At 45.1% G+C, this 26,132-nt stretch overlaps 2 protein-coding genes across 10 annotated transcripts in view; both read left to right on the top strand.

Annotated features, from left to right (window-relative positions):
• The first annotated feature begins 13,779 nt into the window (after window positions 1-13,779).
• On the top strand, window positions 13,780-20,619 carry LOC142887832 (uncharacterized). Its single transcript, XM_076025713.1, has 8 exons — window positions 13,780-13,899; window positions 14,340-14,491; window positions 15,049-15,232; window positions 16,955-17,098; window positions 17,194-17,327; window positions 18,259-18,470; window positions 19,560-19,666; window positions 20,301-20,619. Exons 1-8 carry the CDS (start codon window positions 13,877-13,879, stop codon window positions 20,356-20,358), a joined length of 1,014 nt encoding a protein of 337 aa, XP_075881828.1. The 5' UTR covers window positions 13,780-13,876; the 3' UTR covers window positions 20,359-20,619.
• A 1,162-nt stretch (window positions 20,620-21,781) lies between these two features.
• LOC142887829 (potassium channel subfamily T member 1-like) overlaps window positions 21,782-26,132 on the top strand; it is a 63,941-nt gene continuing 59,590 nt past the window's right edge. For 7 of the 9 annotated variants that reach the window (XM_076025702.1, XM_076025711.1, XM_076025710.1 and 4 more), the window contains exons 1-2: window positions 21,782-21,917; window positions 25,405-25,453. In XM_076025702.1, coding sequence (XP_075881817.1) covers window positions 21,848-21,917; window positions 25,405-25,453 — 119 coding nt within the window. In that variant the 5' untranslated portion in view covers window positions 21,782-21,847. Of the gene's footprint in view, window positions 21,918-23,077; window positions 23,358-25,404; window positions 25,454-26,132 lie in introns of those variants that run through there. The other 2 variants (XM_076025707.1, XM_076025704.1) reach the window with 2 other exon arrangements.

Raw genomic sequence — 26,132 nt, 5'->3', positions numbered from 1 at the left:
TGGAGCCGACACCTCTCCAGGACTTGGCACGCAAGCAGAACGTGGGGACAATGACATGAAAACAACAACAACAACAACAACAACAACAAAAGCAACAACTTTCTGTGCAATAAAACTGTCTGTGCTCCAGCCCAGTGCTCAGTGATATAGATACCTGGCCCGATTGCAAGTAATGAAATGTCAGTTAAAGCGCAGCGGTTCAGTTTTGTGTGTGCATGCTTGCATGCATAGGAGCTCTTTGAGAAACTCAGGAAAAACAATGTTTGTTACTTACAGAACTAGATTAGTCACAACATCACCTCCAACTAGCAACCTAAGACACTCTTAAAATAACGCTGCGAGTGAACATCACTCAACGTACGTGACAGCATACTCTAGAAAAATGGGAGCCAAAATTGTCATTTTACAAGGAGGCAAAACACGAAGAAACACTACAAAACATTTGCATCCATGCTGAACTGGTGGAGATTTAACATGGACTTCAAATGCGCAGGAAGCCGGTTCATCGTCGCGTTCGACGGGGGCGGAAACAATGACACCTAGTGGTCGAATGGCGTTGCCTGCAGTTCATTTAATAATCAGTTATGTAAAAGCGGGTTACAACACCCCTGGGGGATTCCGTCCAGTCACCACCTTCCACTGCTGCGGTCTCTTTACTCACTGGTAGCCCTGAACCAGTTGTGTTTGGCCGGGCCTCGCTCCAACGCGCTGCTCAACTCCACACACTCTCCCCAGAAGTCGCGCAGTCTTTCCCCTGCGCCAGTTTTTCCAGTCGGTTGCAGGTCCTTGTGTTTCTCTCCACTCTGCTTACTCAGCACTTCCACGTCCCGCAGTGAATCTTTCAGGACAAGAAACAGTGGATTTTACTTTTCATTTTTTTTGGTGCGCGGGGACAGAAGGCATTGTTTGGACTGGAGCTCCTTTGTCAAGTGTTTTCACAATTTTCTGATGGTCTGACATCATGTTTTGTAATACTTTTTAGGTAAAACAAAGGTATAATTTCATAGTATTCCTTTGTGTGTCTATGGCGCTGTTTGCTGCTGGTAGCTGCTAGATTTAACCTTAATTTTGGTCCAATATATGGGACCTCTTTTTAGGTGTTGGGTGTCAGAGCCACCTTTAGGTGTCAGGGCCTGTGCTGGGCCTGTGTTAGAGGGAGAGTTCATTCAAAACTGAAATTCACCAAGTCGACGGATAGCTGTGGTGGTATTTTCTGCCACGCCGAGATCTCGGCCCGTCGCGAGGGGTCGTGGCTGCTCCACGTGCGGCCTCTGCTCCTGTCGGACAGGCGGCGCTTGATCTCTATGTTTTGCCGTCACCGCCGACCTCCTCGGGTCACCTGCCCCCTCGTCGCCTTGACCTCCTCCCCTCTTGTTTCCCTCTGCTCGGCCCTCCCCGTCTCTGGGATTGGCTCGACCCTTGTGTTTTTTCTTCCTGCAGGTTTCTTTAATCTCGGCTGGATCTTCACCGTCTGCCGATCCCGAGCCACCTTCTTTGATGTGCTTCCTCGGCCCCCTCGCCGACTTCTTCTTCTCCGCCTTGGCTGGAATAAACAGAGGGGACGATGGGCACGAATTGACAGTGCCTGCAACACAAGAAAAAGGGAATTCAGGATGGGGAGGTTTTGGGGGGCACTTTGTAGGACATTTTGTTTTAAATCAATCCAGACAAATCAAAGACTGGGCTCCGCGTCAAATTTTTTTTTAGATAAATAAGCTTTAGGAAAGAAGGGAAAGTAAGATGCTCACTCCCAGGCTTTGTACTGCTGCCAGGGCTCTGCTCCGGCGGGGGGGCGGAGCTTTGCTTTGTACCACCATTCAGTTTTTGGCAGGAGCTGTATCTGTTTCGGAGACTTGTGCATCTACCAACAGATATTAAAAGAAAAGTGTTGTTGTTGTTGTTGTTGTTGTTGTTTTTTTAATCACAACACATTTCCTCCTCCGACCCAACACTGACATCAAAAAGATTTGCATCTATAAGTCAGCCTACATGGCTGGAACTGGTGACTGCACCGTCCATCTCGCAGAGAATGAAAGCTGACCTGTGACAGGGTATCCCACCAGCCAGCCAAGACAAGCGGAAGCAGCTCTTCCTGCCCTGCTGAAAACCTGGAGCGTAGCGGTACTCGCAGCAGGAGCTGATCCTGGCTACGACGATGCCGTTCACATACAGGGCGACACTGAAGGGGAAACCTCTGTGTCTCTGAGAAACAAACTGGAACTCCTCTGGAAGGTGAAAACAGGTTGTTGTTTGTTTGTTTGTTTGTTTGTCTGTTTGTTTGTTTGATTGTTTGTTTGTTTGTTTGTGAGTATTTTATGCTCCGGTCACCAGGGTTAAACACCTAGGGTTATTCATTAGTCAGGTTTATGACTCATTTTTAAGATTATTCATGCTTTCTATATCTATTCATGGACTTGTGACTCTTGGCTGCTAAGCAGACGCTTGTGTATATGTTTAGTCCTCAAATTCACACTCATACGGATGAACTGTGAAAGGTCCCATATTGTGCAAAATTCACTTTACAATAATGACTATGTTATAACACCAGAAAGGAAGGACAAAACTAGAGTTTTGAGGCCAATATTGGGATGTGATTTTATCGTAATCATGGCCTCACAACTGTTTTTCATTGGGCCCATTTTCGTCCTGTCTGGAAAGTTACAATAAACATAGCAGACATGTCTTTTATGTGCAGTTTGGAGCTCTCAATTACCAGAAACACAAAGAGCATAAAAAACATGTATATTGGCATCCCCTTTGTCTCTACAGTCTCCGTCTATTCTTGCATCTCTGGGCTATTTGTCCAATATTTACGCTCTCTTCCTCAAACGCTCTTTTTCCAGTCCGACTAAATAAGCCAGGCTGTAATTCTTCTTGCGCCGCAAGAAAATTTGATTTTCAAAATGTAATAGCAGCATCTCTTTGCAGAGGAAGAGTTCCTATTACTGAGGAGAATCCACACAGCAGCCTGCCAAGCTCCTGGCTGTCCCGCACCAGCAGAAAAGCCAGAGACCGCAGTAGCGCTGTCTGGGCAGGCCTCATGACAAATGACGGCGTGACGGTTTATTGGACTTGTATAGACTACGTCTTAAGTGTTGTATTTCTATGCATTTTATGAGAGCTCGGGACTTGGCACGCAGTTCCTGGTAGATATCTATGAACTCCTCTTTCAAACATCTGCCCACATGCCTGCCTGCAGCTGCTGCCTTTTCATGAGACAGTTATCTGTCAGGACAGCATCAGCTTTTCTTTTAGTGTTCAGCTCAAATGCCGCCTAAGGCCAACCTTCTCATCATCTTTCTTTTCTTACACGGCTGCTCTGAGGATTGTGTGACAAGACTGTCTCTGTTTTTTTTTTTTCCAACACACTTGCACTAAGTAGAAAACCCTTAAATTGTTCTTTAAATGTTTGGCTATTTCTGTTCTTTCTGGTCCACGGTGTGCATGGAAGATATTCTAGTTTGCGCATCTTTGCTCGTCTTAGAATTACAGCTTTGGGACCATCCTGTGCTACATTTCCAGGACACTATGTTGCCAAATCAAACCATTCCCATGGATGTTCCCAGGGCCCAAAGTCAAAAAATGTTCGGTGTTCCCCAGAGAGTTTTACCAGGGCCCAGCGTTACCCACATTTGCTTAGTCGATAATTGGATCATGACAAATATTAGTAATATGTCGACTGGGTCCCTGCTCCCAGATTCACCTTCCTCTGTTCCAAAGGTCCTTTGCAAAGGCAATGGGTTGGAGTCAGTGAGTCTCTATGCCAGTGCTTTTCAAATTGACTGCAGTTAAGAGTTCAGCTCTGAATCCCATTCAATGTCTTGTCTCACACTCATACTTCAATTAAAACATTTTTTAAAAAAAAAATCAATCTCGGGGTCCCAGCAGTTCAAACACAACTGCCGTAAGTCAATGTAAAACTGAGCCATGGACTGTGATCCAAGGCCTTTGGGAACACCGGTACACTGGCTATAGAATTCATTCAGCTCGAGAGCAACAGTATATGTTCATTCATGCAGCAGACAGAATGTAATTTCCACAGACTACATTCCTCTACCTACCTCCAGGAGTCACTGGACCTTTGAAGACACAGATGTTCTCTCCTCCGTTGACTTGCTGCAGCACCTTCAGTTCATCCCGGGCCAGTCCTAACCCTGACCTCTGACTGCCTTGTCCCAGGTAGGTCATAGTCACAACCACGTTGGATTTCTTTGCCTCCTTCTGGGCTGTCAAATAACTCTAAATGGATTGAGAGGAAAATGCTTAGAACTAACGTGGCTTTGCATGGATAAGAAGAGTCAATGGATTTTTTTTTTTTCTTTTCAGCTCAGGTATGACATCTGGCAGATTACCTGTTTTTTACCGTGACCTCCAGTTCTCTGTGAGGCAACTGAGGAGAAAGACCCTCTTCTTTTGTCATGCAGATAGGGACACGACTGACTCAGAGCTCCCTTAATGGAGTTTAAACTCGATGCCCTCCTTGTGATGGCAGGGAGGTAAACATCGTCTCTACCCGTTCTGCTAGAACGAGCCGCTGAGTCACTCAGCTGTGTTGTGGAAACATAAACAGATGGGGGAAGCGGGGGGGGGGGGGGGGGTTATTTGCATTAAAGAAGGAAAAAAAAAAGCATTGTGTCAAGTTTTTCCGTGACTTCCATGCAGTGATTTCTTGAAGTGAATGCTGTCTAAAAACGTAATTTTCTGTATTTTTGCATACATCATAGTAATGTGTAATGTAATCTGACCCTGACCTTGTAGATCTCCACAGTGTCAGGGTTCTCCAGGACGAGGAGTTTGCTCTTTGCCCTGATCAGACTGGCGATGGAGTGGATCAGTTTGGCGTCTTTGCCAGGCTGTGCTGGGATCTGTGGGGGAAGGCAGGCGGCTGTCTTATTCTTTCAATCCGCTCAAAGCAGGATGTCATACACGGGTGAGGAACGCGCAGGTTGGACACTTACAGGGGTATCTCTGTCTCCTGCGTGAACTCCTCGGTAAAAGAGATCCTGGAGGAGCGTCTCGCTGTCTCGTCTGATTCTCCTCATGGCTCGGCTCTGACATGGGCTGGAAGGATGAAACCCAGGATCAGGCTTGCAAGCAAAAAATGAGATGGAAATGAAAGTAAAGAGAAAGTTACCGGCAGTTGCGCCTAAAAACTAGTGAAAAGAAAGTAGCAACGTGCTAATATTCTGAAACACTACCTACAAATTGTCAAATTTTGTGGAATCAGAGATCAGGCAGGCATCCCAGTGGCCCGTTCTATAAAAGATGATATAATAAAATATACCAGGTTAACTTCAGCAATTTTATTGGATGCTATGATTTGCCCTTGTAATATTGCAAGTTATGATTTAAGCTTTAAAAAAAGATAAAACCCAGCGTGTGTGGAAAATTAATCAAGATACCGCTGATCTCGTTCACTGTGAGCCAAAGCGCCGCAATTGCTTTCCTGGGCCGGCCGGCGAGTTCTGTAACCTAATCACCTCTTCCGTGGCTGTGTCATCTACTGGCCTGAATGCTTCTGGTGTAGGAGGCAGCAGGCAGGCAAACCTTGTCCAGAGATTAGCCACGCACACACGCGTGAATGCACCTTCCTTCAAGTAGGCATAAGGGGACTCAAAACAGTGTGAGCACCAATGCTGTTAATGTGTACATTTAAAACTTCACTACTTGGTAATATGTCATTAAGAAGACTATCTATCTAGCTATCTAGCTATCTATCTATCTCTTCCACACGACAAAAACCATAAACAGTGTCTTGAGTAAGAAAAAAAAAAAAAAAGAGAAACGAAATGAAAAGAGGCTTGAAACGGTTTAGAAGAACGATTGCCAATATCTCTCTGTGATTGAGAGTAAAGATATTTCCTGTTCTACCAGCTTTTCCATGAAAGGACACATAGCAGAGATCTTACCTGTCGTCCGGCGCAGCGAACAAGCGGAATATGTCTTTCCACCAGGTGATCTGATACCTGCACAGCTGTTGATCTCCTGTTCTCTGCTCGCTCTTCCCACGGCCACCCGGTGACACCCGAGCAGGCCGACACCTTCGGCACAGCGACATCGGTTCCTCATCCATAATTGATCTTTTTTTCAACTTTTAATATACAGTAATCACATGTGAAGATGCTAACGGAAACCTTCCCACTCTCATTTGTTTTTTTATGCCTGTCATTAGTAACGGTTTTACAGGCCAGCGTCCTCAAATCCACCGATGATCCTGCGCTCAGGCCGTGTTGGAGCCGATCCCAGCTGTCTTAGGCTGTGAAGGCAGGGTCACACCCTGGACAAGTCTGCCAGTTCATCACAGGGACAGAGAGAGAGAGAGACAAACAAGCATCCTCACTCACATTCACACCCACAGACAGTCCGAAGTTGCCAAGCTTACACCAAACTCTACTCCAGTAACTCTGCTGTACTGCTGCAAGGAACCTTTTTCCACCGCCACACCAGCCTCCATCTGCCGGCTCAGAGTCTCAAACTGTGCTGAAGTAGTCCGGAACTCCCGCTTCGGTTTCGCTCATGTGCAAAATTCAGCATTTTAGAGCAGAGCCATCAGCAGCAGGCCAAGCCATGTTCCATTTGTTTTAATCAGTGGCGAGGCTTCCTAGAGGAACTAATGTTTCCCTCCTCAGCGCATGAGAGATCAGAAATTGTGTGGCTGAAGTCTGTGACTTGAGAGAAAATGATTGATGTCTTTTTCCTCTTGGCCTCATCAGGCCTCTGCCTAAAACAACCACCGCTGGGAGCGACACCTCGTGAACGATTCCACGGCAGAAAGAAATGATGTCAGTTTAATCATGAGGAAGGACCTCGTTTACATATGTATGAATACTTTGAACTGGCGGAAATCCACTATTCATCAGCTATATGGCCTGAGTGGGAATGTACACAGCTGGTTGACATTCACGGCGAGGAAAATACAGAGGGGATCGTTAACAAACCATTGCCTCATCTGTCAGGGGAGCGGGTGAAACACCATTTGTACTTTCAGTCGTGGATACAAAACACATGAAAGGAATTAACATCTGATTATTTATTCAAAAAGAGTTTTTGCCCTAATACTGGAGACAATCAGATTATGTCTCCGTTGATCAAGCGCCTCAAGAACGCAAAGTCATTTCCCTCGCGTCATCTCCAGAGCTATTTTCCCGTCGACTGTTGCAGAAGGACCTCTGCTCCTCCCTTGTCACCCGTAATTGTGAGTTATCGTGACACGTACACGCCGCTAAACTTGCTGTTAGAGGGCATGCGTGGCAGTGTCGGATGTATTCTTCTATACGTCTGAGAACCCACGGGAAAAAAATGATGCAAAAAGGGGACGGCTGTCAGAAAGCGGCACTTTTTAAAAAGCTCACATGATTCCGGTCGATGCTAAGACGTGCTAAGAACAACTCGGACCGAAGCTTTTCAAGATCAGTGAATTCCAGACGAGAAATCTCTGGGATTCAGCTGCACGGTGGGGTCAGCCCATCACAGCACCTCAATTCATGGACACATCACCAACTTGATGCAGTTTTTCATTTTGCTACAGGCCAGTGGACTCTGACTGTCCACTAAAGCCATTAAATTCAAAGCTGTACAGGGGTCTGATGGGTGTATTTGGCTTAGAGGCAGGCGGCGACGGGTTCCTGCCACATTCACCACAGAAATGTGTCAGCAGCATTACCCTGTATTCACCTCACGCCTCTTCACCCACCGTGATGGTAGGTGTTCGCTTGCTCTGCAAGATGAGAGATTTGTCACTTTTTTTTTCTGCTCAGCATATCTCCAAGGCTGCGGTTGAACGGAGTCATCAGAGTTCCTGGTGGAAATATGAGGTGCCACGGCATATTTGACATATATCTGGAGGAGAGGCTGACTGTTGATGTTGGAGAGTAGCATCTGCACACAGGAAAAAAAAAAAAACACACCTCGCTCTGTCTTTGAACGCAGCTCACAATATCCAATTTTGGAGTGCTAACCGTCAGTGGTTCTTCATAATGTGAGAATCAAAGAAGAGGAGGAGTACATTTTATCCTCTTGCTCCTGCTGTTTTCAATCAATGCAAAAGAGGCAGCGGTGTTAAGCATCGGTTCCCACACTTTCTCTTGGCAAAGAAAGTTAAGCTGAATGTGCAACCATATGCGAGCTTAAATGATCCAGCAAACTTTTCAGTCTGCTGGTCTCTGGCCTGCTTCCAAGTCTTGCTAATGTATAGCTCTTCAGCACAGCGAGCCTCCTGGTAGCTTTCCACTTCTGCGTCGCCGCAGGACATCTTTACCTTGGAGCGCCTGGTTCCACTCTGCCTCAGAGCCATTGTCTTATCATTTTCTAGTATTTGTAAGTATTTTTTCAATATATGTATTGTGAAGCGGCCTTTTTCTATGACTATTACTGCAGTAATAAGTAATAAGAATAAGAATAATGAAAATAATAATAACAATAACAAGAGTTAATATGGTCAACATCAATATCATACCATCACATCACGGTTTCCCTATTCAAGATCATGCCACCTTGTGAACCAAGTTTCAGCTTACTAAATGCCCTTTGAAATAAACCAATGTTTAATAAAATCAAGAGAAGCACTCCTGGTAGTATTGTCCTGAAGCCAGTCCAGTCTCAGTTACTGATAGTAACTGAAAATCTCCAGGACGGCTGTGAAAGAAGAGGAAAATAATTTCTCCTATTAGAAACTTCCGCCTGCGCAGACAAGGCTTCTTTATTTCTTACCCACTGGTGCCACATGGTGGTGGTCGGAATTTATTTTCTTCATTTCTGTTATACAATGGTGGCGCAGTGGTTAGCGCTGCTGCCTCACAGCAAGAAGGTCGTGGGTTCGATTCCGGGGCCCGGGCCTGGGACCTTTCTGTGTGGAGTTGCATGTTCTCCCTGTGTCTGCGTGGGTTCTCTCCGGGTTCTCCGGCTTCCTCCCACACTCCAAAAACATGCATGTGAGGTCAATTGAAGACTCTAAATTGTCCGTAGGTGTGCATGTGAGTGTGAATGGTCGTTTGTCTCTATGTGGCCCTGCGATGAACTGGCGACTTGTCCAGGGTGTCACCCTGCCTTCGCCCTAAGACAGCTGGGAGAGGCTCCAGCAGACCCCCGTGACCCTGAATAGGAATAAGCCGGTATAGAAGATGAATGAATGAATGAATGAATGCATTACAGATGAGTGCCAACAAGAAGAAACAATAGCTGCCGTGTCTTTTCTCTCGTCCTGTCATGTCACCGTAGCACCACTTGAGGGTAGAAGAAGACCACTCAAGCTGCTGAATCATCTCACTGTCATCCAAGTGTGTTGCATTTCAAGCAGAGGGGGCTGGCACGCCCTCCTAAAGCTCTCCCCATGGTCTGTTTTTTTTTTTCTCTCCGTGGCTAATTACCTCGCTGTCTGAGGTGCTGCAGCATCCGTTACTGCTGTCAGAAACTCTGACAAGCTGCTGCTACTGGTGGCACAGAACTGTATGAGGCAGACGGTGATGTGTTTTTAGGGATCGTAAACATTTTGTATGAATTGCTCATGAAATGAGACATCTCTTTATATAAATATAGACAGCAATTATTGGTGGCATGACAAGGCAATTAAGTATATTTTATGCCAGAACACCAATTACAACCTGACCTTAAGGGCAAGTTTAAAACGACTGCATTTTAATGTTGCTGCTTTAGCATTTTCAGCTTTATCAGTGAGCAGCCCAATGCAATAAGTCCTGTGTGGATCCCATCCTGACTGAGACGCCTGTGTCTGAAAGCGTTAAAAATAGACAGAAGTCTGACAGAGTGCAGAGCCTCAGATCTAACGTTAATATTTTAGTCGTCCCTCTGGCCACCAAAAGAAAAAAATCTTTGAATGAGTCAGGAAGAGAGAGGCACACTTAAAGGCTGCATGTGGAAGATTTGGTGGCATCTAATGGTGAAAAAGCATATTGCAAAAAGAAAAAAAAATGAAACTGAAAATAATATATAGATAGATAGATAGATAGATAGATAGATAGATAGATAGATGGATATAGATATAACAGCATAGTCGTCTGTAAATAAGTAAAGAAAAACAAGGGTGAGTATGAAATTAATATATAATCTCTGAAATATTACATAATGCCCTGATCTATGAAAACAAATTGGATCAATAGGATACAAATTGCTGCGGACCAGCCATTAAAATCTAACATCTAATGGGGGGGGGAGGAGGAGGAGGACCTGCCTGACATTTTCCAACTGCTCTCAGCCGTGAGGTAATTTGTGACCCATGGGAGGTGAAACAGAATCATCAGTAAATCCCTGCTGGTGGGCTGCAGACAGGAGATTAGTGCTTCTGACGTGTAGAGGACCTCGTCAGGTCGGTATCTCCCTCTATCACCAGCTGCGTCTTCATAGACAAAATACCTATGAGGACGTACAAAGACCAAAACATGTTCCATGTGAAACGCAGTACACTCGTGAAACTTGGCAGAGACTCTGCAAACGCAAGGCAGATCATCACTTGAGAAGACAAAGCAAAAACATTTGCACATTTAAAAATAATAATAATAAAAAATATATACTTTTATCCCCCCTTTGTGTTAATTGATGAGGCTTTTTGGGTCTGAAGGTTCCTTTGGGAGCCTTACAGGAAGCCAGCAGGAATATGAACGTTATTACCAAATGCCTTCGTTTCCAACAATACGCTAATGAACTTGTGATCAGCCGCCCACACCCGACTCTAATGGCTTTCACTGATGGCTCTTTGTTGATGGATTACACAAAGTAAGAGCGAAAACAGATAAATAAAATAACACTTTTAAAAACATTCAGGGTTTTTATATTTTCGTGGAAAGTTTGAATAATACAAACAAAAAACGGACCCTATGAAATAGTATATTTAAACTGGATTTTTTATTTTTTTTTATTTTTTTTTTGCATTAAATTATGTCGAAGACTTTGGACTCAACAAATACAGATAGTCAGAATGAGAAGAATTGCAAACAAAAAAAAATTGCCTAACTTTGTTATCGGCTTAGCGTACGACGTGAGCTGGCATACAGTATACGAGGGTGTTTTTTTTCCTCTCACTCTAACTTCCTTAAATACCCACACACAAGCTCAGAATTCTGTGACAGCTGTTAACTTTACAGGGTCCAGTGTTCCTCTTCCCCAGGTTCATTTCACAACCTCAATAACTCTCTCCTCTCAAACTGCTTTTTTGGGTCAACGGCAGCAATTTTATTTGACAGCCGCCAAAAGCATCTCACGCCTCCACACAACCCCGCCGAAAGATCACTTTCAGCTGTCAACTGCCGTTGGTTCTCAATTATTTTTAAAAACTGCTTTATGATGCCAAAAATAAAAGTGATGCTTTACACGAGGAGAAATACTGCACCACCGCGGTTTAAATGGCCCTTCATGGGAGCCTCAGTCCGCTCATGATGTCTGATCTGAGCAGCTGAGTCTGACTGTAAACACTCAGAGCCGCACAGGAGACAGACTGAATAATAAATAAACCTGGGAATAATAAGACACATTGAGAGACAACACAGAAAGTGTTTGTTTTTTGATTGATTGTTGCAAGGTGATTGCGACTCGACTCGTTTGAGTGTGTGAATCTAACGGCGCACTCCCTGCACAACGAAACGTATTCGGTTCACAGTGTGGCTGATCACAGCACAGCATCTGTAAAATAAACATGACAGCATGGATTCAATTGACCATGACATAATTTTACATCGTATTGCTGCATTTTCGTATAAAGTAAGACATAAGACATGTATGAAAGTGCAATGCATGAATGTCAATCAAGGTAGTGCATAAAGTAAAAATCACCCCTAAATAACTTAAAGGTTTTGACAAAGATATTGGAAAAATGTATAAATTAGTATAGGGATACTATGCTATACTATACTATTGCCAATACTGTATTAAATGTGTGGAATGGAAGCAACCTTACACTCACACATACATCCAATGACACATTCCTGTCTATATCTTCACACATCTCTGTGCGAAGATGCAGTCTTCCCCTACGTTATGTTCCGGGGGCCGGGCGTCTCCAGAGACAGCTGCAGCAGGGCTCGCGTGTCATCAGGTAGGATAACCTCGGGCCCGTTGGCATGCGCCGGGGGTGGGGGGCCACACACCCAGGGGCGGGTACGAGCAGGAAAACGTCAGCTGCCAGGGGTCTCTGCTCACGCGTGACCGCTGCGCCGCGCCGCGCCGTGGACGGACAGTCACCTTCCTCAACGCTGCCAGTCACACAAGTGCATTTCACACATAGTTTTGGATGAGAAGACATTGAGGTCATGTGCCGAGAACATATATAGAAAAGTAGCTCGTCCAGTCACGATGCGCAATGGAAACTTTGAGAAAATTACCAAGTGGAGGTGGTGTTGTGTGATTTAAAAGAGGAGAGTATTTTTGTTGTAGAAGAAAAGAGATTTAATATGAATATCAGTAATTTGTTTTTAATAGTAGGTACAACAGACTGGATTAAGAAGCCGTGACTGCTAAACCGACTAGAACGTTCAATATTGACTATTTACCCGAGATCACGACGACGACTTCACCAGTGATCACTATCAAAGCTTTTAATCCATCTGATTAATTCTAAAGGGCAGAATTTACAATTTATCCATCCGCCACACTGGAGTCATCAGCAGCTGTGGCCACATAGAATCTGCATACTGACATTTCATCCTTGACCTTTGTGAGAAGAATCACGGTACTGTATCAACAGTGCGGCGCACCCCAGTGGATGAGGAAGGGGTGGGGTGGTTCTCTCAGAGCAGCGGGAGACACAGCAAACTGAGCGAGGAGGTCAAAGCAGTGACATAAATCTGGCCCCCTCGTGTGAACATGTAAAAACGTTAAGGATGGCTGATGATGCCATAAGGGGGAAATACGGAAGAGGATTAGGGCCACAAGAAGAGAAAACAATTAAGATATACATTTTTTTTTCCAAGTTTCCAATTTGAGAATAAAGTTGAAATTTCAAAATTAAAGTCAAAATTTCAAGAATAAAGTTGATTTAAAAAATACAAAATTTTGTGAATAAAATCGAAATTTTGCAATCAGCGTCACCGTGAATTCAGTCAAAATGTCAAAAATAAGGTCGAAAGGCTCTGTGTGCAAGTCTAGTGGAGTGCTTTTGTTTTCACCAGTTTCCTGATTACTGTGGATGAACCTTGTGGGATACACCTGTGTTCGGCAGTTTACTTTTAACTGTGGGTAGCCGGCTTCATCCAGCCTTCCATCCTGTCTTCTCGCCAATTTCCACTTTATTCACAAAATTTCCACTTTATTTACATCAACTTTATTTATGAAATTTTTACTTTATTCAAAACTTTCGACTTCATTTATGAAATTTTGACTTTTTTCACAAAACTTTTGACTTTCAACTTAAAATTCAGAATGCAATATTTTTTTCTCTTCTTGCGGCCCTAATTCTCTTTCGCAGAAAAATATTCACAACGATGGCGGCCAGACGGTATAATAAATCCTCAGCCTTTCAACCCTTCACCAAACTGTGCCTGGAGTAAATATACACCAATGACACGGTGAGCTCATAGGACGGCCACCATAAAACTGGAACCATGTCAGTTATATCGCATGGCATGAGGGGTGTCAAAAAAAACACACCCCATACCGACGTGTGTGCGTGTGTGTGTGTGTGTGTGTGTGTGTGTGTGTGTGTGTGTGTGTGTGCGTGTGCGAGTTGTCTTGGCTTTCAGGACACAGAGGGTGATGAATCATTTGCTGAGGGGAGGACATTTTTATTTGCGGCGCGGTCACGCAGATGACGAGAGTCATGACAGCTTTTAAAAGGCCGTCCGGGGGCCCCGTTCGCCGAGAGAGACGGAGGAAGAGGAAGAGGAGCTTCGAGGTCCTCGTCCCCAGCGGAGCACGGGGGAGATCGGGCATCATGGGAGTGTACAACGAACAGGGGTGAGATTACTCACGCTGATCCACGGAGCCTTTTGTTGTTGTTGTTGTTGTCGTTATCATAGAGGCAGCAGAGTTTCCTTCATCTTCATGCGTCTCCTGATGCAAACCATATAATTAGCCCTTGTGGGAGAAGTTTACTGTTGGCCACATTCCCACTATAATCAACATTATGAAGTATGCAAACCTGTTGAATTCCTAATCAATATTAAAGATGTTAATATTGTAGCTTTAATTTATGCTATAGTGATCTCTCCTCTACACAATATTCCCTTGGAAAAAATGTGTGTGACCCCTAAATCGCAGCCACACAGATTTCCTCATGAAAAGTGCTTTATATATAAAATCATTTATTATTAATTACACTCCTGCTTGTGTGTGTGTGTGTGTGTGTGTGTGTGTGTGTGTGTGTGTGTGTGTGTGTGTGTGTGTGTGTGTTTTAGGGCGGCCTTGCAGGAGCCCGAGTCTCGCCACTTGCTGATCAAGGAGGCTAAAGCTGAGGGTCCCGGCCGCCGCCGCGCTGCGGCAGCCTCCTCCACCAGGGGGCGCAACAGAGTCCCCCCCAAAGGCGCCAACAGCGACGCGATGTTCATGGGTCAGTTGCTGTTGGATTTACAGTTTTATCTCAGCTATCCACATCAGTAATGTGATACATATTGATGCAGGAATATGCAAACTGTTGCTCGTTATCTTACATAAACGTATTCCAAAACATAAAAGAAAATGCAAGTAAAGGCGTCAGGAAACCTGCTGACAGGTAATTTTTTAAACTTAAAGGACCTATGCTAGTCACATTCCACTGCTCCAGTCTTTTTTCCAGTCTAAGACCAGCTAACAGGAGTCCAACAACAGGGAAGCAGTTCTGGAATCTCGCAGCAATTTAACACCTCAGCAACTCACCAAATGCCCTTTTTTTTTTCTTCTTCTTCCTACGTTTCACACATTGATGCTTTTCCCATCTTGAAAATGAGTGACAGTTTAAGGTCTCTGCATTTCTCGCTTGACTGAGCCACACGTTCCTCGTGTGTGTGTGTGTGTGTGTGTGTGTGTGTGTGTATGGCCTTCAAAGGGAATACCATTACGACCAGCAGTTTTCAAGTGATGACGAGAGATGAAGTTGTGTTCCGTGTTCCTGTTTTTGCCGCGCTGCAGTCGGCGGATGGACCCGCGGTGACCCCTCCTGCTCGGTCGAGCAGTTCTGTCCCGAGGACAACGAGTGGAGGAGAGCGGCGGCCCTGATCAACTGCCGCGGCGGCGTGGCCGTGGCCGCGCTGGACGGCAGGATCTACGCGGCGGGAGGAGAGGACGCAATCCGCTGCTACAGCAACGTGGAGAGGTGAGGAAGGACCGGGCCGCCTCGCAATCGCCTCCACCTCGCTCTCGTTGGTGCGGGGATTTCAAAATTGAGAGCGTATCACCACATCAGCTGTGTCTCGGTGTGTTTTTATCACATGCTCTGCTCTGCTGAGCCGCGTGTTTCCGGCTGGATGCAGACGTCAAACTGCTCTGAGCTCCGTGAGGCCGCGGCTGCCTCTTGTAGGGTGATTCAGAGTGACACTTCATTACTTCACTCACTCCGCCGCTGCGTGACACCAGGAACGCGACAAAGTGCTGCCTGACGCTGGCAGTTGGTTGTCGGTTGCATCAGGGCCCTGTGCCAGGACGTGGCCTCAGAACACTGTGTGTGTGTGTGTGTGTGTGTGTGTGTGTGTGTGTGTGTGTGTGTGTGTGTGTGTGTGTGTGTGTGTGTGTGCGGGTTTGTGGCAGGTGACTAGAGATGAAACTCCTAAACTTAAATGAAGATGTGAGCTGACAGCTGAGTTTTAATAACATTATATATTAATACAAAAAACAATGGTTTTCACACCTGCATTTAAATTGTGAATATAAATACAGCATAGAATATAATATAATATGATCCATCCATCCGTCCATTCATCCATCACACTTTTATTCATTTAAAGGATCCACCATAACTTGCTGCCCCATAAATCATCTATTTGCCTTATAAATATAACACAAAATGCAGAATCAACCACATTTTATTTCGTACTAAGCATTAAAAATAACAATACCCCCATAAAACAAACACTCTGCTTTAATCAATATGGATACAATGCAAGATACATTCAAAGAGAACAAGTAAAAACAACAGAATAAAACACTTTTTGAAACTCTATTATCATTAAGGTTTATATTGTATTTAACAGATCCCTGTTTAAAAAATATTGGCCTTTAAAAGAATGGGAGGACAGCTCGGCATAATAACTTGCTGCTGGCCGGATTTGCAATTCCTCCAGCGCCCTCTTGCGATGTGTTGATGTTGTTATTCTTACGATTGGACGCTAGATGTCAGCATCGAGTCAGAAACTGGACGCGGACCTTCTCACGCCAAACCTACTATATTTATCCCTGCCTTCACACACAGTGACGGTCGATCCCAGAAGACTCGTATTTAAGGCATTTTCCTCATCTTCACACGCTGTTGCCAAGACGTTCATTCCTCAAAGGAACAAGGCAATTGAAAGTAACCTCTATCTTTTAGACACACATCTTCGCTCAGACTGAGCTCCTCCCCGCAGCTCGTTTTCCCGAACTTTCCCCCGTTCCTACTCCCATCAGATCTCTCAGAGGAGCTCAATGAGAGCCAGGTGACCTCTATAATGAGAGGTCAAAGCCGGTTCCAGATCAGCTGGCTGTCTGGCTGTTAGTGACCTCAACCTCACATTCCTTCCCAAGTTGGCGAGTCTTTAACGCACAGTTGGTCGAGGAAGAGTCCGATGTTGAGATTTGATAAAAGCCTGTTATTTCAATATCCCCCGCCGCCCCCCTCTCTGAGATTTGATGTTTTCAACTTGCGACCTTCCAGCTGAGAGTGAAGTACATCATTTTGAATTTGCAACAACAAATTCAAAATGACCGTAGCTGTCTTCGATCCTGAAAAGAAAGCTCGCTGCTGCAAGCACTGAAAAATGTTAGATCAGTTACCCCTGGGAGGGAATGAAAGAATCCTCTGCCGCACTTGACTCAGAATCTGCGCTGTTCACCACGGCGGCAGGTACAACCCAGACACGGACAGCTGGAGCGCAGATGTAGCACCCTTGAGCAGCCCCCGCAGCGGAGCCTGTCTGGTGGCGACGGGCGGGTGTCTGTTCGTGATCGGAGGACACGACGGCGTCGCTGCCATCGACACAGTGGAGAGGTAGGCTCGCGACGCGGGGGTGAGCTCTGAAAACCGTGACGTCTCTGTCTGTGCGGCTACAATAAACGCGTTTTCACGCTGCTCTCCTCCCGTAGGTACGACCCGATAGCAAACGCGTGGAGCAAACAGGCGCCCACGCTGACCAGACGCACCGGAGCAGCAGCTGCTGTGCTGGGGGGTTACCTGTATGTGATGGGCGGCAGTGATGGGGACAGCGCTCTGAGCTCAGGTGAGGCCATCCGGCAGCAGACCCTGAGAGCTTTAGCCATACATCCACTTTGAAAGGTCACAGTCTAGATCAGGCATGGGCAAACTACGGCCCGGGGGCCGCATGCTGCCCGTTGAGCTTCTGAAGAGTTGGTTTTGTTTAATATTTTGCTCCACCAAAAATAGATACTGTATTTATTAGCGCTAACATGATATTAGTCACATGTTTTCTTTGATTATTTCCTGTATTCTTATGTGAATCACTGCACAATAACATGCAGAGCCACATAAAGAGCATAAGAGGGCAGAGTGACGCTCATCAGTGACGCACAGATCGTTGCTTTGTTTATGTGCTCAGAGGAATTCCATTAATTGTGCTATTTCTGCATTTAAAAATGGAGAAAGCAGAATCTCTCTTCCAACCCCCAACCCTCTGTCGCTCTCTCTCTGTCACACACACACACACACACACACACACACACACACACATAGACACACGCGCACGCACGCACACACAAACATACATTCTTGGGCCCCTTGACCCTGCCCAGTAACGATGTTTCTGTTTTTCTGCCACTTGTCCAGAGTTATTTTAGTCCATGAGAATTCTGCATTGGTGTAATTCCCACAAACCTTTTTTCTTTTTCTGTTGTTGTTTTTTTTTTTGGGGGGGGGCCTCACACAGCAAAAATGTTTGGAAATAGACGTCTTTTATCGGATAATTTTTTAAAATAGGAGCCGCATTCATATGACTGGCGGTGTTTTGCTTCCTGAAAAGACAAATCTTGGCCATGTGAGAACATCTGTGAGAGATCAATAGAGCCAATGCACTTTTCGAGTAAATATAAGTGCCGCCAGTCTGCAGGGGCCGCCTTACTCGCACGGTGTGTACAGTTGTGCATTGTATGTTTTATGGCCTTGGCTGACTCGGCCGACCTCTAAATGTGTCCCAGTGGAGCGGTACGATCCTGTGGACGGCACCTGGTCAATGTGTGCCCACATGCTGAGTCCCAGGGAGAACGCCGGCTGCGCCGTCTACCTGGGCCACATCTACGTTGGCGGGGGCCGAGACGAGCTCAACCTGGAGCTCTGTGGCCTCGAGAGGCTCAACCCGGAAACCATGAGGTGGACACCTGTCAAACGCATGAGGAACAAGAGGGACAATGTGAGTCACAGTGGCTGCGTAAGGCCAAATTCTCGGAATTGTAATGGAAGTGATGGCGACATCTGTTGTCTGTCTCATCAGGACATGTTTAGTGGGACATCAACATGAACCTGTCACAGGCTTAATCGCTAATATAGACACATTAAACTGGATTTACAGACTTGTTCCACCTCTATGTTTTTTATTACTGAAAAGTATGTTTATTTCCCTCTTAAAACTGTTCCTATAGCAGCTTTATAGTTTCCACTCTTCCTCCTCATTTTACATTATTATGAAATGCTTACATACTTGTTAAAAAAAAACTTTTGGGGCTGACTTTGGATTGACAGTCGGTTAAAAAGTTGGCTAAGGCAACAACATGTTTTCAAGGCACGAGGTCAAATCTAACAGCGGCTGGCAAAATTTTTAAAAAGGAATCTAGGAAGCATTACGGGCAGCATAAGGAGTCTGTTCCAAGGCATTGGCACAAAATACAGAAAACTGCAGAGTCCTGTCAGGATATTATTTTTTCTGTAGAAATTTTCCTGGCACACTGTTTAGCAGTCGTTAGCTTTTAGCTGATTTACCTCATTCCAGTATTCAGAAAGGCCCACTGTATCACATTTAGTTGCATTAAAAATAGGTTTTTGTCAGGAAGAGTAACTGACAATAAATGACTTGTGTTCATACACTAATTATAAGTTCATATATCTATAATAGGAGCAGGTTCACTGGTGAGAGAGCAGCCATATTGTGCCACCATGATTTACAGTAGTCAATAAAATGGGTCTATTCTGGGTTTCATTAGAAAGACGTGAAATCAAGTGAGACGTCATGGAGCATTTTCATGGTTTGCAATAGACTCCTTGATGGTGCTCAATCTTATACACGCTGAGTCTTGAAATGAAACAAACCACTTCGACAGTCGTTGAAGTGATTTAATATGCCCGTTCCTCCTGCGTAGAGGGTTTATGTCAGCGAGTGTGGTGCTGGAAACGTTCACAGTTGTCGCCAGTCGGTACTTAAACAATAATAATTCTTCAAAATGTAAAAACAAATACATCTAAATAAACGCTGACAAACACCTCTTTCTTCATATACTCTGCCTAGATGTCCCTTGTAGTCTTTAATGGTGCTTTGCTGGCTGTTGGCGGCTCTGATGGGTTAACAAACCTGAAAACGATTGAAGTTTACTGTCAGGAGACAAACACCTGGAGGTAAGCTTGACAGTGACAAAACTCACTCGTCCTTTGAATTACTTCTGATGCGTACTTCTTTGATTACTTGTTTCATAGAGTATAACTGGGGCCTAAATTAACAGTGCAGAGCTTCAGCTTGCCTGCAATGTTGCTGAATAAAACATTTTTTTTGTGAATCTTATTACTAAGAAAGTGTGCAGGGACAGCATTTTGATAAACCCAGCGTGTTGCGTGGGCTATTGCCCCAGACTTGCAGTGGATAAATTCAATGGGTGGATGCAGCGTTGATCAAGTCAGAATAAAACATGTCGACCCTGGCTGTAGTCATGTTATGTGAAACATTAATTAGATAAGCAGAAGAAGAAGAACTTGTCTCGTCTTCTAAAGTAATCACTCCCACACGTCGTAACTTTAGAATGGTTTTATTTTAACGATAACTGGCCACCTTGACATAATGGTGCGGCCGTTATGAAATAATGGTGATAAAAAAAAATAAATCCACGCAAAGAGCGTCTGCTCCCAGTCAGACAAATACAGTGAGCCACTTTGTGATTCACGCACCATGCAAGTCCCCTATATAAATGCCTCCGGGCTTCCTGCTAAATCTGAGTGCTCCACAGTCTGAGCGCTTTGCCTCTCCATCTGTTTTTAGACACTTTGGAAGCATGAAGAGCAAGCATCCAGGGGGCAGAGTGGCCGTGCTGTGCTGATGCTCCACGCCGCAGTCGCGTTACGTGAACAAGGCAAAGGTGTTGGAAGGGAAACAGCCTAATGGATGAACGCCGGCCACCGGGACCCACTGCAACGCGGCTCGAGGAAGGCGGCATAATGACTGAATAATTGAAGAGTTCAGCACAGCGATGTGACACTGCTGTGTTAGTCGACGCTGCCGTTGTGAAGAGACTGCGGGTATTAAATTAAAGCACGCCGCGGGTCGCTGAGGTTGTCGCCAAAGCTCACCTCTTTGAAAAGTGCCCTTCACACAAGGGGGGGGGGGTTGGTTGGTTGCAGTATTTCAATCAGACAAAAGACTATTTTTTTGGAGACATAGAGACATTAATCATGTGGAACATTAAATGTCTGATTTGTTAAAGGTCCCACATTATGTAAGGATTTCATTTTATCAGTGTTTTCTGACAATATGCGTCTCTATTGCGTCAATGAACTCACCAGAAACAGGGGGGAGGTCTGTCCTTTACTTCTTTGGCTTGTTTAACTCTTCAGACCCTTTGTGATGTCACAAAGAGCCCTGGCACCTGTACTATAGGTTATGGTGGTAGCACCTCAAGCCAGGAGAATCACAATAAATATACCAAAATGACTGCGACACTGGACCTTCAAAAATAAAATCTTAAAATACCCCTAAAAAAAAAAACTTAAATATATTTGAAAGAAGGTATTATGGAAATGTGCAAGTAGGTAATATGTTTGGTTAAATGGTTTAGTTGGGATGTTTTTTTTTAGTGTGAATAGGTAGCAAGACTCATGAACGGCAAACGTATGTGTATGGCTGGCAGGTGACAAAATGAATCTTTTGTCTCTTATTTTGAAGTTGAAGCTGATATACTGTAAGTGACAATCAGATGACTTGTTGGAAAGAGATGAAAAAAGAGTTGTTTAAAAACAGTGTGTGTAATTTTAGTGGTACATGTATTCTATGTGATCGTTTCCATCTGAACCGTATACTTGATATGCCTTGTGCTTTTACTTTCAATATTTACTTTCATGGGTTTCCTGTTATTTTTGTGCTGATATCTGCATCTGTGAACATGAACAGAGACTCGAACTGTAACCATCTCCAGAGATTTTATCATCATCATTATACAATTTTTTTTCAGTTTTTACGACAAACATTTCATCTTGTGTCAACATTCGGCGACAGCTGAGGCAAACTGCCGCATGATAATGAAATCTGCTTGCTGGAACAAGTTATGGAAAAGGAAGGTAGCTGCAAGGTAGAGATGGAGTCCTGCTGCCGACTGTCTCTGCTCGGCATGGGAAAGCGTCGAGTGGCTTGTGTGGGCTCTGGAACGATGACGCTCAGACGCTCCCACCCCCACTCTGAAGAATAATGGGCTGAAACGTGGAGTGGCTGAGCGCGAGGGGAAGGCACGCACGCACAGCCAAACACGTCTTTCCCCGAGACGCACACGCGCCAGCCAGCTTGCGACTCCCGCCTCATCCGCCGCTGCGCCCAGAATGAATTTCTTTTTCAACGTGAGGGGCTCCGTGGCGAGGCAGATCGCCGCCGAGGACAGAGCCGCACCAGGTAGGTTGGGTTCGGGGCAGAGACGCTCAACAGTCTTCGTGCATTATGTAGGCTTATATATAGCGAGGGACTGCCAGTGTATGCGCACTGTCTGTTCTTCAAATTGTTGCGGGGTGTTTAATAATCCATATATATTTTTTAATATATATATACATATATTTTTAATACAATAATGATAGCAATAACAACAACAACAGCACTCAAGGCAGTTGTGGCGATTTAAAATGTCAGCTGCATCCCTGACTGTCAGAGGTATTTCGTGGCTGACTGTTGTTCGACGCCTTCCCACACACACACACAATACAGTTGCAAAGTTGCACTTTCCACTTTTTGCCACCAGATGACTCTGACTGCGAAATGACTGCATGCGATAATGTTGCACGTTTCCACAATATCATATCGCTCATGAGAGTGTAAAAGCGCGTTTCTTCTTCTTCTTCTTTTAATCTTTAATCCTTAAAACCGATGCCATCATCTTTGAAATAGACACCCTGGGTCCCTTCAACACCCTGGCGAAGTACTGACTCGTATATCATCGCAAAGAAAATCAAGTACTAACTGTCGCGGTTGGCGAAAGTTTATTACGACCTTATTCAAACATCGCCAGTTTCTCCCAGTTGCCTCGAAGTTGTCCGGCAGATGGCGAGGCACCTGGAGGCTACGCACGGCTGGAAGCAGAGCAGCCTCTTCTTCCTGCTCCGAGGATGCTGATGCTGACACACAAACACACAAACCACCAGGGGAAACAGCGAGCCAAGTTACACAACGTGGCTATTTTTTACGCCAGCGTTGAAAAAAAAGAAGAAGAAGCAGCAACCAACATGCGAGGCTTTACTCACAGTGCTGTTAAACCGCCTAACCAGGCGTAAAACAAGACGGCCGAAGAACATTAACAGCCAATTACAAAAGCAAGTGGGGGGGGATTAAGTTTTAACATCACCGGGGAAATTCCTCTGCAAGTCAAGCAAAAGTTGTTGCTACGCGACAGGATAAGTAAAGGGTCTCCGGCGTGGGCGCGACCCTCTGATATTTCAATCAAACGGTCAGGTGTGCGCTACCGTAAATTAGAACGGCGCGAGAGGCGCGCGAGCCAATCAGCGTCGTGGACCGCTGCACTCGAGGCGTTGTGTTGCGATGCTAGCTCGACCTGTGCCGACTGCGCTGCTGTGTTTACAGCCGAGAAGCGCTTCCCCCGTCGCCCCCCTCGACCGCTAAAACTAGACTGTCGCTCACGCCTCGGAGCCGCCAGCAGCCGACTTTCACCGCTGGAACTTTGACGAGGCTTTTCTTGGGGAAATGGCAGAGGTTTCGCAGGGGCGTGTTGACAGGAAGCGTCCTCTGTCACGCGGGCGATGCGGCGGTGTTGACGGTATGCGGGGCTTCTGCGAGCCGCGCCAGTGTTTACGGTGATGGGGATCAGTCGGAAACGGAAACTGCCAGGTAAAGAAGTTCGCCGAGAAGCCAGCCCGCCTCGTCTCACTTACTGTGACTGCACCGAGCTTGACCTGACTGTCGGACAGCGTTCTTGCTTTATAAGTTTCCCGGAGGTTACATGCTGTGCACTCGTGTCTCTATATGCCACACAGCTATTCGACGTGTACATTTATTGCAGTGTACATCGACTACTTACTATTTGGAATAATTCCCTATGTACCCACTGTTTCTTGCACTGGTACTTCATGCGCTATTTATATTCCATTGACTGCTGCTGATGCAGCCTTATAATCTATAATGGCAAGGTCTTAGAAGGTTGTGTCCCTCCTCAGCCTTAAACAAGGCGGTCTATTTTTTTTTATATAGTGGTATTATTTATTTATTTTTTAAATGTAAGAGAAACCTCTGCATATAAATGTGTATATTGCTATTAGTATTGTTTCCCAATATGTGTGCTCCAAAAACCAGCCAAGGTGTAGCATGAACTTTGAAACGCCCCTTTTCCTACAATTTATGAGAAACAGTTTCTACTAACAGCAATATTACTTGTGTTTGTGAGCTGCAGTTTAAATAGCACATATGTCATTGACCATGTGTTTTTATTTTGTTTTTGCTGTTTTAAAATAAGTGCACATTGGGAGTCAATATTCTCACAGCTCCACTTTCATCTGTTTTTTTTTTCTGTGAAGGACTTTATTTTTATTTTTATCTCAGTTTTGTCCCCACTCTCCTCTCTCTCTCTCTCTCTCTCTCTCTCTCTCTCTCTCTCTCTCTCTCTCTCTCTCTCTCTCTCCCCCCTTCCCCTATGCTGCATCTGCTTTCTTTTGTCTGTAGCATCTGCAGTGTTAGCCCCATTAAAAGGAGGCAGTCTTTTCCCAAGAGCAACCCTGGTCCCTATTATTGTGGTCACTTTGCCTCGTCCATTAAGTCGACTCACCAAAGGTTGCAGACTCCCTTTCCTAACAGAGGACATGGAGCATTTTACTGTCCTACTTGACCTGCAGCCATCATATCTTGGCTTTTTTTTTTTCTTTTCTTTCCTTTTTTTTGAAAAAAAAAAAAAAAAAAGAACGAGTCTATTCAAACATCTCCATTCATACCATATAAGACCACAAATATGACTCCTGATTCTTTCCCTGAATCTATTTTTCTTTTCCTTTCCTCCCCTGCAGACACGTATGCCCCTTTCCTCTGGTTTCCCCTTGCCTCGCTGTCCCCCCCCCCACTGTTCGTCAGAAAGAGCATGTTACTGGATGCTATCATGCCCCTGGAGGCTGCCCACACCGTCCTCTTATAGCCCCACAGGAACACCAAGCTCGGTATTAGCCACTTATTGTTCGCCCCGTAGACGTTTCCCAGTGGAAATCAAATCAATCTCAACAGGATGCACAAATAAATCATGTGACCCGAACGAACATTTCAGCCCATCGACCAAACAAGCCGGCTGTTAATTCACTCAAGTAGAAACAGAAACGCGTCATTGCTAATCTTGTCAAGCCAGGCAGGACACAAACACATGCAAGGCATCATGTTGTAGGTACAGAGAAAATGTCTGCAGTCTTTCATGTGAAACTATTGACTTCCCTTATTTGCTGTGTTGGTGGAAAATAAATGTAACAGTATTTGTTATGTTTCCCGCCATGGGTCTAGAACGTATTACTTATTAGACGGGAGGGCAGAGCAGCCCGTCGAACCTGTCAGTGCTGAACGTTATAAGAGGATGCTCTTCAGAAAAAAAAAATGACTTCAGGTGAATGTATCCCTGAAGCATTACGCCACCCAGTTGTGTTAAAGTATTCCAGTCTAATCCCTCTCAGTTTAAAGAGCAGCGCATTTCCCAGGTTGTTGCTGAACTCCGGGCAGCGTTAAGCTGCAGCTCAGTCAGCGAATATGAGCATACGTTACAGCCTGGCTTGGCCTTCAGGAGGTGAATCCTTAATGAGTGTCTTGAAATTGTCTTCTTGTCATCCTTCTCTCTGTCCTTATCTCTCCTTCCCCTCTTTCCTCACTCTTTGCCCCGACTCCCTCCTTTCCCTCTCCGATCCCCTACAAGAGGCAGCTATGAGCCCTCCACGCCGCTCGTCAAGTTCCCATGGTGACAGGTAATCTGCCCGAGCACTTCCTTGCTGCGCATGTGACACTGAGTGGCATGCCGGGAACACATGAACCAACGCTGCATGAGGATGTGTTCCCACTATGCATTCGGCACAAACGCGTCCACAAAAGCTGTTATGTTCAAGTGGGCGGGCTGTGTTTTTATATATTTTTTCTCTGCTCCAAGCCTTTCCTTAAGTGAGATGGCCTTCCCCCCCCCCTTTTTTTTGAATAATACATTCAATTTGTATATGTTCATTTTATCTCGTTCAATAATACATGCCGTGTGTAAAACAGGGCAGCTACATCAAATCACATGAACTCGGGCTTTCATCAGAGTTCGCTTTGACCGAGAGAATCAGAATCGTAAATGGTGTGTTTGCTTTGCTGTTAATTGTAAGTTCCTTGTTCAGCACTGCCTCGTGTATAAGAGGCAGCTTATCATTTCAAACGCAAATGAACTGGACGCATCGAAATGGCATTATCACCCAAACTGTTAAAAGATTTGCATTTATTCTTCAACACTTTGTCATCTGAGGCGCTAGTGACACTTTCCAATCTATGAAGCCCCTCTAGAGTTTCACAGGCAAAAACAACCACGGAAGCCGATGATGTCCAGATAGACAGAAAAGCAGACAATGTCGCCGTGCTTGTGTGGTGCCAGTTAATTGTGTTAAAGTCCAATTA

Source organism: Nelusetta ayraudi, unplaced genomic scaffold, assembly GCF_046127955.1.
Source record: "Nelusetta ayraudi isolate G7.1 ecotype Tasmania unplaced genomic scaffold, CSIRO-AGI_Nayr_v1 ptg000018l, whole genome shotgun sequence".
Lineage (NCBI taxonomy): Eukaryota > Metazoa > Chordata > Actinopteri > Tetraodontiformes > Monacanthidae > Nelusetta > Nelusetta ayraudi.
Note: the sequence above shows the minus strand (reverse complement) of the source record. Positions and strands in the feature narration are given on the sequence as shown.